At 35.0% G+C, this 19,392-nt stretch overlaps 1 protein-coding gene and 1 long non-coding RNA gene across 2 annotated transcripts in view; both read left to right on the top strand.

The window, feature by feature from the left end:
- Nucleotides 1-1,176: 1,176 nt before the first annotated feature.
- The window catches only part of LOC127832587 (SET and MYND domain-containing protein 4-like), a 34,233-nt gene continuing 16,017 nt past the window's right edge, over nt 1,177-19,392 (top strand). Inside the window, exons 1-7 of the mRNA XM_052358112.1 lie at nt 1,177-1,257; nt 8,340-8,484; nt 10,124-10,213; nt 10,808-10,931; nt 14,258-14,302; nt 15,096-15,144; nt 18,343-18,475. Of these exons, the coding sequence (XP_052214072.1) occupies nt 14,296-14,302; nt 15,096-15,144; nt 18,343-18,475 (189 nt within the window). The 5' untranslated portion in view covers nt 1,177-1,257; nt 8,340-8,484; nt 10,124-10,213; nt 10,808-10,931; nt 14,258-14,295. The remainder of the gene's footprint in view (nt 1,258-8,339; nt 8,485-10,123; nt 10,214-10,807; nt 10,932-14,257; nt 14,303-15,095; nt 15,145-18,342; nt 18,476-19,392) is intronic.
- LOC127832599 (uncharacterized) lies at nt 11,163-12,731 on the top strand. Its single transcript, XR_008026979.1, has 3 exons — nt 11,163-11,179; nt 11,431-11,556; nt 11,935-12,731. It is a non-coding gene; the product is annotated as an uncharacterized LOC127832599 (long non-coding RNA).

The raw sequence follows: 19,392 nt of genomic DNA, 5'->3' as shown, positions 1-19,392 counted from the left end.
TTTGGCCAGTTAATGTGGCAAATAGAAGCTAAAGTGAAAAATCATGAGCTCCAACGTGGCATTGATCCCGCGACTTCAAGAGTGGTAATCAGATACTCTAGATAACCACCGCGTCTTTAAGGAGCTAGCACAACAGCAACCCTTTTGAAATTGACATTATTTCACTACATATATGACGAATAGAATGTTTGATTCATAATGACGCATTTCATAATTATATTATATATACTTAATATACCTTTTAATAATGGATTTTGGTGTTAGTTCTATAGTTTTAAGAGATTCCATTTAAATAGATTTTGGTAGAATCCGGTAGTGTTCGGCAGATTCCGGTATATTCGGTATTTCCAGGGACCCCAAGATGGATGCGCCCATTGGAAGTTTTCAGTCTCTTCTCAACAATGTTTCTGAAAACTCACTTTCAAAAAATGATATTAAATTCTTATCATCAACCCGGTGTGAAAGCGATTTATTGAAGTTCTTTTCAAAGATTTCGTTGTGGTAAATACGTTCAAAATAAGTTTCTTCATTACATTTTCCACGCATTTTTATCCCTTACTCTCATAGTATCTGCCCTCCTCATTGTATCGTGCCTTTAACGAAAACTTTCAAGTAGTGCTGGAAAGTTAATGTTTTTTCATGTTTTGGAAAGTATTTATTTATTTGATAGTTATCCATGACTATAACGACAATCATTCTCATGATTTCCGGTGTTCGGTGGAAAGTATCCTACCGCAACACAAATTCGACGATGTTCTATTTGTATTGATTAAATGGATGATTATTGTCTTGGAATCATTTCAAAGTAATACAGCCGAGTATAAAATTGTTATTTTGTGCTATTAAACATTTCATTATTTCTTTCATTATTTGATAAATATTGCTTCATGTAACCGTTGCATCGTCAATTTGGGTCAAACTTACTCCTATAAATATGAGGTCGATTTACATTTAAGCGGGGTAGCTTACGTCTAATTATTTGGACTAGGTCAAACTGGGATATGTCATGTTTATTCAAGGGTGATGCTATGATTTTTAATTACGTAACACACAATTATGTAAGTTTGTTTATTGATTAAAAGGCCACGACTTTCATATTTCTTGGTTTACGAAACCGCCGACCCTATTTTTTGGATCATGGGAAAAAAAATTGGATAATCGTCTTTTTTTAATATATTTTATTTCCGACCCCACTGAAAAACGAGCGAAAGGAGAAAAAAACCATTCCGGATTGAGTACGGTTGCGAATACAATCAAGTAAGTACAATCAACAATTCGTTCACATATATTGCAGAGATCAGGATATTTTTCAATGTGACACATTATGTACCAGTCCTTTTATGGGCACTTCTCAAAATTTATTTCGAGTAAAAATTACAGACAATAGGAAAATCAGCGTCAGTAAAATGTCGACCCCATCAAAATTTATTTCCAAGTCTGTGACGCCACTATATCGTTTAACATGTTAATTATGTTAAACAAACCTGATATAGTAGATAAAAAAGTATTACCTTGCAATTTGATAATTAGTATAAATAATCCAATAAAACACTGCCATTGTTTACGTTATATTTGTTTAGGAATTTTGTAAACATATCCGTCATAGTTTATAGTAACTGTACAGAAAGTTTGGAAATCTGAACAAATCGGTATATCTCGGAAAATCATTGATAAATGTATTTGTCGTTTCAATGCTAAGGGCCGAGTAATTTCGGCAAATCAGAACTCAACTTGCGTAAAACACTAGCTCAATTAACTGTTAAACTCCGCCTCCGTTATCTGCAAAAGATTTCAAGGCGGAGCTATGCACGTGCTATTATTAAATTGGATGATTGCAATTGACCAGTCGCCAACTCCGTCCACATTTTGTCGATCAGCCAATCAGATATCAATTTTTCACACACCCCTCAGCAACGCTTATCTGGCCGCCATTTTGTCCGACAAACAAAGCGTGTTGTACATATGGAATGGACGTAATTTTTAAGAGTTTACACAGATTTTATATCAAATGCATGATCATTACTGTTCGATCATTATTCAAAATTGTAGGTGCTATACATACTTTATAAAAGGTTATTATTTTATCTTTTTTTCTTGAACATATGAACGAGTAATATGAAAACAAACACAATAAATAGTTTAACCACACCAGGTGTGTGTTCTATAAAACGTGTTATACTGTTTGATGCACAATATTATTAAGCAGTTTGGGCAACATAATAATTGCCACATGTGCTTATTAATCTCAGCGTAATTGTCGATGATTAATAAATAACAGTATGTTGCGTGGATCTCAGAATGAAGGAACATTAAGGCATTGTTAGGTACTGTACACAAGAAAAGAAAACTATTTAATTACTTAAATGATTTCCAATTATATATTTATTTTCTGTGGATCATAAACAAGGGAAATCATTATAAATTGTTAACTTAAATATTGTTTTAACTAAAGTAAAAACAACAAAAAGGTGATTTCAACGCGGCTTAGCCAGCTTAAAGCGACTTCAAGTGTAAAATGTACAGCTTATAATACAACAACAACATTTCTAATACAACATATACGATACGAGGAGAAATGTGAAAATTGCAATTAACATATAAGGGCCATCTTGTTATAAATAAGCAAATGCATAATATGCTAAATGTATTCAATTCGAATGTTCGTGAACAGTACCGTAATACCAACATTTCATTTTTTGATAGTGAAATGTAACAGGTTCGCATTAAACATAAATGAAATAAAATGCATATTAGACTATCTGTTAATGAAACCACGAAATTAGGCCTGTATTAAATTATGGTTACAATCAAAATTTAATTTATATCTTAATAAAAAAATCGGTGTCTTTTTAAAAATAACACAATAAAACAAAGATCTAAACATTTTTAATAAACAAAAAACCCATCATGATATGGATATGTCATTTGCATTTAATAAAAATATTTTCAAAATAATATATGAATAGCCACCGGGTTCACTGTCAGACGGTTGAATACAAGTTCAAAATCAATATGAAATAAATGCTCATTTTTACAACGGATTTTTCATCAACTCCGTATATAATATGTATAAGAAACGTTTCTGATAGTCAGTCTGCCGTTAACTCATTTATTTTGATTACGCCATTTCTCTCTAAAGTTTTTATGATTGTATTAACGTTTTACAAAGCAGTTTAGTTTAGTGTGCGGCTTTAATAATTTATATTATAGAAAAGAGCACAATACATCATTACAAATATAGAATTTCCCTCACATAATCCGCTATAATTGCGATCTGCTTGTGGGAGTTTTCTAATCACTAGACCACGTGACTATGTGGGCGTAGCGATCGATAATTTGGCGACTGGTCAATTGAGAAACAAACACACGATTGGTTCGGCATGTTGATTGCTAGACAAAGGAAGCCAATTTTGTCTGCGTGAAATTTTGCGCTTTATTGCTTCAGACAGAAAGCGGCTTTCCTTTGACTACGTCAAACTGTCAATTCACACAGACTGCACATTTTCGGAAGACTTTAACTGACTCCTTGTTTACAATTCCAGTAAAAAAACACTTGCTAACATTAAACTTTGGATTAGATAATCAAAATAAAGCAAAAGCGAAGTTGACAAATATGATTAAATTAATTCGCGTCAGTTCAAATAAGACGTTTTGCGTTGTAAATCAACGAGTTTTTTATGACAACAACAACTTTAACAAACATTACCGTGACGACGCGGGGATCGATGTACCTCGATTTTTTTCATGGACGATCTCATAAGTCGAGTAAGAGCAAACACATAATTTGTGTATGAGTAGTTTATCTTATATAAGATTTATGCAACGGGCATCACAATATATACGATTTATGCAACAGGCATCGCATTGCATAATGGTGCACATCGAATTTACAGAAATGAAGCGCAGTTTTTCGTTTTAATGGGAGAACGCATGTCATGTAATGGAGTGTTTAAAATTGCCTGATGTTACAAAAGGTGCTTTTAGGACTTATTTCATTTGAAGATATAAATGTGTTTCATTGCATAATTTGATTTTTTGTCTCTGTTAAGGTTATAAAAGATATGTTGTCTTTGTTCTGATGTTATAAGTTTTAACTTTTTTTTCGAATGATGTTTTTTTTTTCGACCGCCCGATGGACCATTTTCAAAATAATTTTTGTAAACCAATACAAAAAAGTCGTGGCCTAGTATCTTTATCAAATGTTTTATATCCTGCTTATTTTTTTTAAATATTTCAAGAACAACATGAGCAAGAGTTTCGTTTTTTCCATTAAGTTTCTTTTTTAGAACAAGCATAGTAACAAATCTTAGCAAACATTCAAAAGGGCCAATACTATGAGACATAGATGAAACAGATGACTTCAAGGAGTTTTGTCAAAACATTGACAATTTAAATGCAGTTTTCTTTATGTCCAATTCATACACATTTAACTATAGATTTACATATAACACTTGCATGTTTTTGTATTTGTTCATTTCCAAAATGCGTATGTATTCATTATTAAAGTGGGCCGATATTACAGATAGACATGCTAATGATTTAGATCTAATTTGATATCATTGTGAACTCTTTTGCCTCTAGTCTAGAATTCAACCATAGTTTGGTGGCTGTGGGGTAGATGATATGGTGTCCGCTTAGCCACTTAAAGATTTTGGTTTTGATCCTTTAGTTAAAGTATAAGTGTTTTTAGCTCTACTGGCCGAAGGCCTGAAGATCTTTTGTCATGGCGTGGTTTCCGTCGTCTGTCCGTGCGTGCGTGCATGCGTTAGACTTTTTCTTGTTTACGCGATTAAGTCCACAGTTTTCATGCGATTCTTTTGAAACTTTTTCAGTGTCTTAATATTAATGAGGACTCAAACCCTATTGGAAATGGGTTACATCAGAGTAAAAAGGCCAGAATTATCTCCCCTTGAATTTGCGAAAATTGTGAAATAAGGCTTGTTAATGCAATTAAGTCCACAGTTTTCATCCAATCATTTCCCAACTTGCACAGTGTCTTTATCTGAATGATGAGTCAAACCCTATTGAAAATGAGCAATATCGGAGTTATAAGTCCAGAATAATCACCCCTTGAATTTGAGAAAAAAATGAAACTTAAGTTTTTTTATGTGATAAAGTCCATAATTGTCATCCAATTTTTGGCAAACTTGCACAGTGTCTTGTATCAATGAGGACACAAACCCTTTTTTAAAAAGATCAATATCGAAGCAATAAGTCCACAATGACTTCCCCTTGAATATGAGAAAATTTTGAAATCACGCTTGTTTACGCACCACAGTTTTCATCCAATTATTTCCAAATTTTCACAGTATCTTTATATCAATGAGGACTTGAACCCTATTGAATATGAGCAGTATTGGAGAAATAAGTACACAATAATCTCCCCTCGAATTTGAGAAAATTCTCCTTGTTTGCGCGATTAAGTACACAGTTTCCATCTATTTTTTCCAAACTTGCACAGTGTTTATAGCAGTAGAGCGATTCAGGCCCTCATGGGCCTCTTGTTTAAATTTAATCACCCATAAGACACCAAATACTGGTCCTACATGTACCAACGAAACAGGTTGTTAGCTCATCTATTTTTTGAAAAAAAATTATGAGCTATTGTCATCACCTCGGCGTCCGGTTAAGTTTTGCGTTTAGGTCCACTTTTCTCAGAAAGTATCAATGCTATTGCATTCAAACTTGGTACACTTACTTACTATCATGAGGGGACTGGGCAGGCAAAGTTAGATAACTCTGGCGTGCATTTTGACTGAATTATGTGCCCTTTTTATACATACTTAGAAAATTGAAAATTTTGGTTAAGTTTTGCATTTAGGTCCACTTTTTTCAGAAAGTATCAATGCTATTGCATTCAAACTTGGTACACTTACTTACTATCATAAGGGGACTGGGCAGGCAAAGTTAGATAACTCTGGCGTGCATTTTGACAGAATTATGTGCCCTTTTTATACTTAGAAAATTGAACATTTTGGTTAAGTTTTGTGTTTAGGTCCATTTTATTCCTTAAGTATCAAAGCTATTGCTTTCATACTTGCAACACTTACTAATTATCATAAGGGTACTGTGCAGGCAAAGTAATGTTACTCTGACTGGCATTTTGACAGAATTATGTGCCCTTTTTATACTTAGAAAATTGAAAATTTGGTTAAGTTTTGTGTTTAGGTCCACTTTATTCCTACAGTATCAAAGCTATTGCTTTCATACTTGCAACACTTATTGACTATCATAAGGGGACTGTGCAGGCAAAGTTATGTAACTCTGACTGGCATTTGGACGGAATTATGGGCCCTTTATACTTAGAAAATTTGGTTAAGTTTTGTGTTTTGGTCCACTTTACCCCTTAATTATCATAGATATTGCTTTCATACTTGGAACACTCGCAAACTATCATAAGGGTACAGTTAAAGGACAAGTTGCATAACTCTGGATGTCATTTTTATGGAATTATGGCCCTTTTTTGACTTAGTAACTTTGAATATATGGTTAAATTTTGTGTTTCGCTCCACTTTACTTCTTAAGTATCAAGGCTATTGCTTTCAAACTTCAAATACTTTCATGCTATCATGAGGTTACTGTACCTGGCAAGTTGAATTTTACCTTGACCTTTGAATGACCTTGACTCTCAAGGTCAAATTATTAAATTTTGCTAAAATTGCCACAACTTCTTTATTTATGATTAGATTTGATTGAAACTTTGACAAAACTACTCTTACCTGACATACCACAATAGACTCCACCCAAACCATCCCCCGTGCCCGCCCCTTCCCCCCCCCACCCGAATCCCCCCCCCCTATTTTTTTTTTTTTTTTGTTAAAGATCATCTCACAAATGACCACCACACCCTCACACTATACCCCCCACCCCCATTTTTTTTTTTAAACGGTTAAAAAACACAACTATTTATTTTTATTATTTTATGTTTGAAATACCTACAACCATCGCACCCAAGAATCCCCCCCCCCCCCCCCCCCCCCCCCCGAATCCCCCCCCCTTTTTTTTTTTTTTAAGATCATCTCACAAATTAACACCACACCCTCACACTATACCCCCCCCCCCCAAATTCACCCCCCCCCCAATTTATTTTTGGAAGATAATGTAATAAATGTCCACACACCCACACTATACACCCCTCTTCACTCCACCCCTCCCTCCTTTGTGATTGAAAATGAGAGTTCATTCACCTTTAAAAAGAAAATAGATGAGCGGTCTGCACCCGCAAGGCGTTGCTCTTGTTTTATTATGTCTCAATGCAACTAAAGCTGGTGATTCTAGCATAAACTGATGAAACATGGGTAATCAAAATAATGTGTCAAATTAATTTTGATTGTCAAGATTATCAATTTATAATAATGCGGAAATGAAGGACAGGATTCTTGTTTTGCAATTGGGATCAAAATATTTCAGAAGCATGCTTTTATAGGTGCTTTCGCTATTTTTGCAATACATTAAACTAACAGAGACAATAACAAACCTAGACAATCAACATATTTGTTGTCAATATTTTAACAGACCATCAGTCCAGTAAATTCAACCGACACACCACAGCGATTTTTCTTCCCTAATTGGGAAAAGTACCTGTACCATACCAATTGGGAAAAATTAGCGCAAAACTCCCTGAAATTGGAAAAATTTGTGTTGTGAAATCAGAATTATAGGTTTTATTAATTGCCAAAAGCAAAAGTCAAGTCAATTATTGATTTACATTCATCTTGGCTTGACATGTTCAGTGTTTAATATATAAAATTGCTTTATTTAATCCTTTGAGAATATTAATTAATATGACTTTTTCCCTTACTGACTAAAAGCAATATGAGAAAATCCAAATGTCTAATTTTTAACACTGGTCTGTGTCCTTTTCTCACAGGTGGCATCAGTGTCTGGGGTTTATTGCCAGATTATTTTGTGTCTTATGGTGATCAAAGAAATATTTTCCACAAAGGCATTTGGACACACCCATGAAATTCTCTGATCTTTACTGAAAGTAAAATCTACGAAAACAAACAATAAAAAAAATGTGTTACCTCATTAAGATAGCAAAAATTATTATGGTGCAATCGTTTTTTGATTGGCATTTATACACATTTGCCTTGTATATAGTGCTACTGGTAGTTATTTTTACAAGAAACTTCAAAATAAATATAAATAAATATATATACTCAAATACAAAAAATATATAAATAAATTAATATACATGTACCATATGTTATTCAGAGCAATTAAATACATTTTCAAGAAATTATCGTTAGGAGGCATTGTTAAACTTTCTAACCTTTTCTTTTAAATTTGATTGAATATTGAGCCTGGAAAATTGATATTAAATTTTTGCATTTCAGTTCTACTCAATGGATAGTTCAATATATTGAACTAAGCACAACGACCAAGAGGAAAAATTCTGAAAAAGCACTGAAATTCAAGAATGAGGGAAATAATTATTTTCAAGTCAAGAAATATACAGACGCAGTTTCAAGTTATACCAAGGTCTGTACTATGTCGCCAGTTACTGGAAAGTACTTTGTTCGCCCATTATTTAGGTGAAAGAAAAAAACGTGTTAAATAAATACAATATTAATTAAGTACATGTAAGCCATTGGTGCAAAATATCAAAGAGGCATCATCAAGCAGTTTCTTTTGCGACACAAGTAAAACAATATAATTCATGATTGAATTGTCTGCAAATAAATTATTCAACACAGTATTTAATCACCTATATAATAATATAAAGTTTCCATTACATGTTATTGTTTACAAAATAAAGGCTCATAAAAGGTGACGATCCGTAGTTATTACTGATTTTTAAATATTTTCTGCATATTTATAAAGGTTATCAAAAACAATATATATATGCTATTGGACATTGCCATAAAAAATGGGCAATACAACGTGTTTTGAGCTCAAAATACAGTGTCCTCCAAGTCAATTGTGTTTACAAACAATTAATGTAGGAATTATTTTTTTTTAAAGCAGCTTGCCATCTGAAATAAAAGGCCTTAGATAGCCATAACAATCAGAACAGCATGGTTGTTAACCTATAATCTTCTTTAAAGTACCGTAAGCAAATATTTGTATCTCAATGGACACATTTAAACTCAATGATGAAAATCACAGAGTACTCAGTAGTGGTCAACAATATTTCTGCTTTAACTGTTGGGGCATCACTTCCATCCATTACTTACACAATTGTTGTGTAAGTCTGTATGATCTGTCAAGAATTTTTTTTATTGTATAAATATCTTTCAAGTTCAGACAGACAAACAGGCTAACCAAGCCAGAGCCATAATACAATATAAACCCTGGTCAGTTCATTACAATTATAGAACAGAAAAGGTTTGTTGCAATTATTACAAGCAACTGAAATAACACATGCAACTCCTCATCAAAATTTTATAAAAAAAACTCACAATTCAAAATCAGCATAAATAGAATATTGTTAAACCATGACAACAGACTCTACTCGATTGAAGGGAAATAATCCTGCTGACACTGGAGCCAAACCAGTGCAAGAGTTTATTTCAAGTGCAATATACATGAGCATCACTCTTTGAAAACTTGTCTTAAGGCAGGTACTTAGAGTGTGGTCCCAGACTAGCCTTTGTCCACATAGGATAATCTGGGACGATACTTGCTGCTTTATGGTATGATTCGTTAAGAGGAATTTTCTTATCAAAAATTGAGATAGGACATAAAGTTTTGTCCCTGATAAGCCAGTGCATAATGCACAGGCTAGTTCTGGGACGACACTTGATGCACAAGCATTAAGCCCTGTTTCCACTGAATGAGCATATTTTGATTATTGTAGAAATTATTTAATGTTAAAGTAATAAAATAGATAATACTATAATTGCCTATGCTTATACAGCTATTGTAGCAAATGTGTGAATTCAACTTGAATTTTAACAATTTAAAATTATTTTGCTCGAATATTGATCTGCCTTTTTCATCACTTTTTTAAATTTATAACAGTCTTCTCTGTTTGCAGCATGTTAAATGCACTAAGCACGCACAAAACTATCCAATTTTAGTGGTGGGATATCATTCAAAGGTCTTGTTTTCATACACTTTGCAACATTTTACAAGTGTTTTAAATATAAATCATTATCATTTTTGTTTATATTGACAGGCAATCTTGTATAGTGATTCTGACACTGAGTTTCTGTCCTTGACATATGGGAACAGATCAGCAGCGTCCTATCGACTTGGGAATTATGAGGTATAAAGGGTGTATCACTTTAGATCTGGTCCTTTTACTTGCATTACCTTAAAAACACCATATGTTTCAAACTTGGCGGTATTATCCACTTGTTGAAAACAGCAAGGATTTGCAATGCACTAAAGCCCACTGACCAATTTACCCTTTCAGTGCTGGAACATTTTGAAGGCCTTTGCCAACAGTTTGGATCCAGATGAGACGCCACAGAACATGGCGTCTCATCCGGATCCAAACTGTTTGCTATTCTGATAGTATTCTTTGAAAACAATTGAAGAAAATGCTAAATTTAGAAATTCAGCAGACAACATTTTAGCAGACGACAAATTTCCCAGCATGCCGAGGGTTAAAATCATTGAAAAATCACATACCATATCAACTCTAATTATTTTCAAGAAACTAGCTTAAAAGGAAACATTGTTTTTACCTACTGATAAGTGGGTTATTCCACAATCTAGGAGCTTTCGACATAAGTCTTTACAACAGAACAGAATACCAAGAAACTTTAAGAAAATAAACAATTTCTAATTGAAAACCTTTTCTTTACTGAATGCTTTTGATTTGTTTCAAGTTTTCAAGACTCTATTTCTTGCTTAGGAATGTCTCTCAGACATAGAGGCTGCACAGAGGGTAGGCATTCCAGATGGGTCAAAATGTAAACTGTATTCTAGGAAAGCTAACTGCCTTGCAAAGCTTCAGAGGTGGGCACAACTGGAGCAGTGTAAGTAGCGTGTTGCTAAAAAATACAAGATTTGAAGCATGTGTTCAATTTATGGACAGTTTTATATGTCATGATTTGCGCTATACATTAGTCTACTGGGCCCGATATCTGATTTGGTAGAGCACATAATTACACATGGTACTGGTCAATCTACTTACGAAGGAATGGTGTAAAAAGGTTGACTGACCAACATAGCACATGGTATTGGTCAATCGGTTTATAAAAAAATGAAGGAATGGTGTGCATAGGTTGACTGACCAACATAGCACATGGTACTGGTCAACCTGTTTATTAAGGAATGGTGTGAATAGGTTGACAGACCAACATAGCTCATGATACTGGTCAACCTTTTTATAATGAATGGTGTGAATAGGTTGACTGACCAACATAGCCCATGGTACTGGTCAACCTGTTTATAAAGGAATGGTGTGAATAGGTTGACTGACCAACAAAGCTCATGGTACTGGTCAACCTGTTTATAAAGGAATGGTGTGAATAGGTTGACTGACCAACATAGCTCATGGTACTGGTCAACCTGTTTATAAAGGAATGGTGTGAATAGGTTGACTGACCAACATAGCTCATGGTACTGGTCAACCTGTTTATAAAGGAATGGTGTGCATAGGTTGACTGACCAACATAGCTCATGGTACTGGTCAACCTGTTTATAAAGGAATGGTGTGCATAGGTTGACTGACCAACATAGCACATGGTACTGGTCAACCTGCTTATGAAGGAATGAGGTGGATAGGTTGACTGACCAACATAGCTCATGGAACTGGTCAACCTGTTTATAAAGGAATGGTGTGAATATGTTGACTTACCAACATAGCTCATGGTACTGGTCAACCTGTTTATAAAGGAATGGTGTGAATAGGTTGACAGACCAACATAGCTCATGGTACTGGTCAACCTGTTTATAAAGGAAAGGTGTGAATAGGTTGACTGACCAACATAGCTCATGATACTGGTGAACATGTTTATAAAGGAATGGTGTGCATAGGTTGACTGACCAACATAGCACATGGTACTGGTCAACCTGCTTATGAAGGAATGATGTGGATAGGTTGACTGACCAACATAGCTCATGGAACTGGTCAACCTGTTTATAAAGGAATGGTGTGAATATGTTGACTTACCAACATAGCTCATGGTACTGGTCAACCTGTTTATAAAGGAATGGTGTGAATAGGTTGACAGACCAACATAGCTCATGATACTGGTCAACCTGTTTATTAAGGAATGGTGTGAATAGGTTGACAGACCAACATAGCTCATGATACTGGTCAACCTTTTTATAAAGGAATGGTGTGAATAGGTTGACTGACCAACATAGCTCATGGTACTGGTCAACCTGTTTATAAAGGAATGGTGTGAATAGGTTGACTGACCAACATAGCTCATGGTACTGGTCAACCTGTTTATAAAGGAATGGTGTGCATAGGTTGACTGACCAACATAGCTCATGGTACTGGTCAACCTGTTTATAAAGGAATGGTGTGCATAGGTTGACTGACCAACATAGCACATGGTACTGGTCAACCTGCTTATGAAGGAATGATGTGGATAGGTTGACTGACCAACATAGCTCATGGAACTGGTCAACCTGTTTATAAAGGAATGGTGTGAATATGTTGACTTACCAACATAGCTCATGGTACTGGTCAACCTGTTTATAAAGGAATGGTGTGAATAGGTTGACAGACCAACATAGCTCATGGTACTGGTCAACCTGTTTATAAAGGAATGGTGTGAATAGGTTGACTGACCAACATAGCTCATGATACTGGTGAACATGTTTATAAAGGAATGGTGTGCATAGGTTGACTGACCAACATAGCACATGGTACTGGTCAACCTGCTTATGAAGGAATGATGTGGATAGGTTGACTGACCAACATAGCTCATGGAACTGGTCAACCTGTTTATAAAGGAATGGTGTGAATATGTTGACTTACCAACATAGCTCATGGTACTGGTCAACCTGTTTATAAAGGAATGGTGTGAATAGGTTGACAGACCAACATAGCTCATGGTACTGGTCAACCTGTTTATAGAGGAATGATGTGAATAGGTTGACTGACCAACATAGCACATGGTACTGGTCAACCTGCTTATGAAGGAATGGTGTGCATAGGTTGACTGACCAACATAGCTCATGGTACTGGTCAACCTGTTTATAAAGGAATGGAGTGAATATGTTGACTGACCAACATAGCACATGGTACTGGTCAACCTGTTTATAAAGGAATGGTGTGAATATGTTGACTGACCAACATAGCTCATGATACTGGTCAACCTGTTTATAAAGGAATGGTGTGAATAGGTTGACTGACCAACATAGCTAATGGTACTGGTCAACCTGTTTATAAAGGAATGATGTGGATAGGTTGACTGACCAACATAGCTCATGGTACTGGTCAACTTGTTTATAAAGGAATGGTGTGAATAGGTTGACTGACCAACATAGCCCATGGTACTGGTCAACCTGTTTATAAAGGAATGGTGTGAATAGGTTGACTGACCAACATAGCTCATGGTACTGGTCAACCTGTTTATAAAGGAATGGTGTGATTATGTTGACTGACCAACATAGCTCATGATACTGGTCAACCTGTTTATAAAGGAATGGTGTTCATAGGTTGACTGACCAACATAGCCCATGGTACTGGTCAACCTGTTTATGAAGGAATGGTGTGAATAGGTTGACTGACCAACATAGCTGATGGTACTGGTCAACCTGTTATAAAGGAATGGTGTGCATAGTATGACAGACCAACATAACACATGGTACTGGTCAACCTGCTTATGAAGGAATGGTGTGACTAGGTTGACTGACCAACATAGCTCATGGTACTGGTCAACCTGTTTATAAAGGAATGGTGTGAATAGGTTGACTGACCAACATAGCCCATGGTACTGGTCAACCTGTTTATAAAGGAATGGTGTGAATAGGTTGACTGACCAACATAGCTCATGGTACTGGTCAACCTGTTTATAAAGGAATGGTGTGAATAGGTTGACTGACCAACATAGCTCACGGTACTGGTCAACCTGTTTATAAAGGAATGGTGTGCATAGGTTGACTGACAAAAATGATAAGTCTATAGTACAATTGATTACAGTACAATTGATTACAGGAATTAGCAAGATATTGAGGAATTAGAAACAGTTTGAATTCGATGGCTTTTGAAATTTGCATTGAAAAGGTAAATTTCCTTACTTCACATTTGAAGAATTTGTTTTCATGCAGAAATGGAAAATAGATATGTAAAAGCATGATTACCTGGGTTTTTACATTAAATTGTTTTATATTGTGCTTTAAGGTCAGGAAGAATGCTCATTGTTAAGATTGGATTCTACTATGAAAGGTAAATAATTGTCTTGAATCTGGGTATAGTAATTTATACTACATGTAGACTGCCAGAGCAAAACACTCCCCAAGAGAGCTTTGTGAAAATCTCATGTTGATCACGTAAAGGATATCAATATTTCTTTTCAAACAACATCTTAATCCATGTGACATTTAAAATCTAACTTCACAGCAATTATTCATGGGTAACAAATACTAAAATGTTCTGTTATGCTGTATTTGTTTATCGAAAAAGGGCCAAAATAGATTTATTAAAAGGAACGCTTGAAAATTGCAAATTGGGTCTTCTGAAACCATTAGAGTGAGAGTAGTTATAATATACATTTGACAAAACTAAGTAGCCCTCAAACATGTTTTTTGCAAATAATTCCTTGGGAGTAAATAATTGCCACACCTGATTACCTTAATTATAAAATAACCCTTTAATCCACAAGGCCTTTATCTTCATACATGTAGTGTGGCTGCATGTAGGTTATAGGATCTTTTGTGTCATTTATCTCATTCAAAAGCATACGGGCTTGTAATTAATTATCAGTTTTATAGATTCGCATGGCAAATATCTTCTTAAAAACAAAGCTCAGTTGAGCAAACAAGGGCCAAAATAGCCCTCTTTTTCATTAAAGAGATAACACCCCTTTTGAAAAATGTAAGTGTGTTTAAACCTTGATGAACACAGATAACTTTAAAAAATTGAATCATTTGCCAAGACTCGTGGTCTAGTTTTCAAAACCTTGTTAAATAAACTTATTTTTGTAGCAACCCTTAAGCTAGTATTCTGTTTATTCTTGCAGAAAATATGATAAAGGAAATCAAAAGACTGCTAAGTGAACAGCATGTAAGGTATACTTATTATGTCTATATGGCGCACCAAAGGGGTCGAAACTTTAACTTTTGCTGCAGCAGAAAAAAATGCTGCTCGAGCAGGAAATTGCTGCTCGAGCAGCATCAGCAATTTGCTGCTCGAGCAGCATTTTTTTCTGATGCAGCAGAAAAATCCTGCTTGACCAGCATTTATTTTTAGATAATGGCATCAGCCAATCAGAATCGGATTACACATAGGCACAAATCATGTAACATTGGAGCAATTGATCAACCAAATGTGCATGTTCCTGCATGACTTATAGATTTTAAAGCTTAATTATTATTTTATGAACAACTGAAAAAAGGATGAGAATGTAATAATAATTGATTAAAACACAGATTATGAGAGCAGCCAAAAAAAATGCTGCTCGGGCAGGAATTTTGCAGCATTTTTTCTTGCTGCAGCAGAAGTTAAAGTTTCCCCTTTGGTGCCCCATTGATTATGTCTATACACTCAAAGGGTCTTCTAACGCAACGTTTACTTTTGAAACTTTTTTCTCAATTATTAATCTACAGATTACTTTAAAATTTGGAATATTAAATCTTAAATCATATTTAAATATCTAATAGAAATGTTATGGTTCAACTAATTATTATAAACAGGCAATATTCAGTGGTGCCAAATCTCAAATAATCCTACTTACAAACTGGAATCTAAATATAAAATGTAACTAGTTCTAGGAGTCTATCTGCTTGTTAGTATAGTTAATATTGTTAGTATAGTTCATATTATAATAAATGGTATTTATGCATTAAAATATTTAACCGATATTTCTTTATGCTTTATTGTTGTTCATGCATAGCTGTGGTGTACTGCTTAAATATCAGTTTATTTCAAATTTGCTAAATGTTACAAAAGTTCATACGCTACTATTGATAATTGTTAAAGTATCATTACTTGACGATTTAAAATGACAAATCATACTTAAATCGAAATTACCTGTGTTATATTTCATCAAAACAGTTAATTGTTTTTAAAAAGTAATACATTAAGAATTTCTTAAATTGAAAAGCTTTCCATGGTCTCAATTAGATGTTGTTTATACCATTTATGAAATCACAGTATTTAAAGGTTTATGGCAGCCATCTTCAGTGCTTTCCACAGGCAATTTAACAATCCCTCAGCGGGGCGCTAGAATTTCTAAATCATAGTCCGCGGGGCGCCTGAAATTTGCCGATCAGTGTATTCTGATAGTTATTGCATCTAAAGATCAAAGCGATATCGACTTCACGATCCTTTGTCGCTTTACCCAGCTAAAGCCCACCTAAAGGCGGAGCCTCACTGTATTAGAAAATCAATATGGCCAATTGGAGCGCACACTTTGTATGAGTGACAGCAGTAGGCAGGCAATACCTGCAGTTAAATCATGCAGACGACTCATGACATACATGTAATTGCCACAGAAATCTTTGCCAGTTACTTAGAAGACTGATGATGGCAACCGGCCATAAACCTCATGGACAACGTGAATTTCATGCATAATTCCGTAAAAATATTTATACGACTCGTAAAGTGTTTAAACATATTATCATTGAATTCATAATGCAACTGTTAATATTTGTTGAAATCTCAAATGGGAATAATTAAATTTGTAATCCAAAACCCATACCCGTAAGTTGATGTGAACGTGTTTTTAATTCGAAACACACGTCCGAATGTATCTGTTACCGCAATGTTGAAATATTCTTGCTTGAAATTAGCAGTGCAAATTTATTTTCTGTCGAATCTTTTTCTTAATTAAAAATAGCGCGAAAATTATGCAGCATGTACAACGTCGCGGCATTTGCATAGAAAGCGTGCGTGCATTCACTATTGAGCATTTTAACAAGCACACAACACGTCAGGGGATTGACGCATGTTCAGAGGCAATATTTTATCAAATCTATAAATAGTCACTTAAAATTTATTTGATACTATAGGAAAATGGCAAGGTTTGTGTTAAATAAATAATTGAGAGCTTTTATCGTAAATATTTACCAGAAAGTGATTTATAAAAACGGAATAAACGGGATTTTCGGGTAATAAAAAGAAACCTGAAAAGTAGTAAGTATACAGTAATAGAGTCAGGTTGAAAAGGATATATTGGGGAATTGTCGAGTCGGGATTTTACTACCTATGCGGGAAAGTTTTAAAACAATTAAACAATATTCATTTTTTTAAATGACTGAGGGATTTTCTTGAAGAGTCATAGCGCACCAAATCACGTCTTTTGACCCTGTTTTTCTTTGAGTTATAACGCACCACAGAACATCAATTGACACGTTAAATATGAAAATAATCAACGTCGGCAGGGGACACCCCTCCCGAACCACCCCTATCAGCCCTGGAGCGCCTCACAAAAATCCTGTGGAAAGTACTGATCTTCTATTAAGACCAAATGGGATCATTCATGTTCATGGGAACATAAATAATCTTTTACCCCAGACAATGTAGATTATCATCAGCATTTTCTATACTATATCCTTCCAATCATGCAATGTGAGCCCCTGTTTCTACTAGTGCTCAATATGAGAGATTTCAATGATAAATATGAGAGTAAAATCAATATCATTAACAAACTTAAACTTACACGTGCAAAGCAAAGAAATAATACGTGCACAAGGTCAACAGTCAGAGTGTGATGAAGAACTAATGTAAATGTAAATGGACCGTGCTCTGTGAAAAGGGTGCTTAATGCATGTGCATAAAGTTGGCGTCCCAGATTAGCTTATGCATTAAACCCCCTTGTCATAGAGCATTGCTCAAATAAATTGAAAATGCTCTCAAACAATGATGTGCAAAATTTGAAGTTTATATTTTAAGCTCTTTGTGAAAAATGAGAATTATACAAATGTTGCGTTAGAAAGTTTCTTGGAGTGTAAATATTTTCAATAAAGATAGATGTGTATATGGTTTTGCTAAAAGATTGTTTATTTAGATAAAGGGTAAAAGTTATTTTTAAAAGTTAACAGCTTTGATAAAATATCTTTTATATTGTGTATTAACATTTTTGGAAAAGATGGTTGGATAAAATATTATCTTTAATACTGTTTTATTTAAGTTTGGGTAGAGTCTAAAGATTGAATTTATAAGTAAATATCCTGTCTTTCTGTGTTGTTTATATTTACTTTTTATGTCTGCTAAAAAGAAATAAAGACAACGGGTCTAGTAAGTCTTACTGCAGTGTGTATTTTTAGTTCACACGTCTGCAACACTGATATAGAATCACCAGGTCCACCATCAGTTTCGTATGGCCAGAACACAGTGTTGGTGCAGGCAAGCAGAGCTGTGGACATGTCCTACACCACAGAGAAAGGCAGATATGTGACTGTGAGTTTAATGAATTAATTTAGCTGCATTCTGGAAAAACAGAGCTAAATGCATGTGTGTAAAGTGTTGTCCCAGATTAGCCTGAGCAGTGTGCACAGTCCAATCAGGAATGATACTTTCTGCTGAGAGTAACTTAATTTTTAGCTTGGCTGTTTTCGGAGAAAACCTGAGGTATTGTCATAGCCAGCTCGTCGTGTCGTGTCCGCCGTCCCCTAAAACCTTGACATTTTGTCAAGGTTTTGAACATTGGCTCTAAAATCAAAGTGCTTCAACCTTCAACTTTGAAACACCATATGTAGCTGCACCTTGATGAGTTCTACATTGCACACCCATTTTTGGGTCACTATGTCAAAGGTCAATGTCACTGTGACCTTAAAAAATTAATATTCTGACAACCTTTCATCTATTCAAAACTGCAACCGCAGCCGAGTGTGGCACCCGTTATGCGGTGCTCTTGTTTTCTTTATATTCACATATTTGCATTTAAGTTCCCTTTTGCATATAAGTTAATTGTATATACTTGTTGTTTTGCTCAATCTTGTGTTGGCCTGGCTGGCTCATTTACTAGAGCACTGAACTGTCTTGAATTCTTGTTTTTGGCTTGGTTATGAATAATGAAGATCTTTCTCTACCTTCCTCTAAGTCAAGTAGGGCAGTTTTGTATTTTTATGCCCCCTTTTAAAGAAAAGGGGGTATATAGTTTTCGCACTGTCCATCAGTCTGTCAGTCTGTCTGTCAGTCTGTCAGTCTGTCACACTTTTCGTGTCCACTCTCTAATTCAAATAGTTTTCATCCGATCTTTACTAAGCTTGGTCAGAAGTTGTACAATAGACAATATCTTGGTCAAGTTCGAGTATGGGTCATGCCGAGTCAAAAACTAGGTCACGGTTAGAAGAAACAAATCCAAGGGAAGTAAT

The sequence above is a fragment of the Dreissena polymorpha genome, chromosome 1 (assembly GCF_020536995.1).
Source record: "Dreissena polymorpha isolate Duluth1 chromosome 1, UMN_Dpol_1.0, whole genome shotgun sequence".
NCBI classification, from domain to species: Eukaryota; Metazoa; Mollusca; class Bivalvia; order Myida; family Dreissenidae; genus Dreissena; species Dreissena polymorpha.
This window is presented reverse-complemented; position numbering and strand designations above follow the sequence as displayed.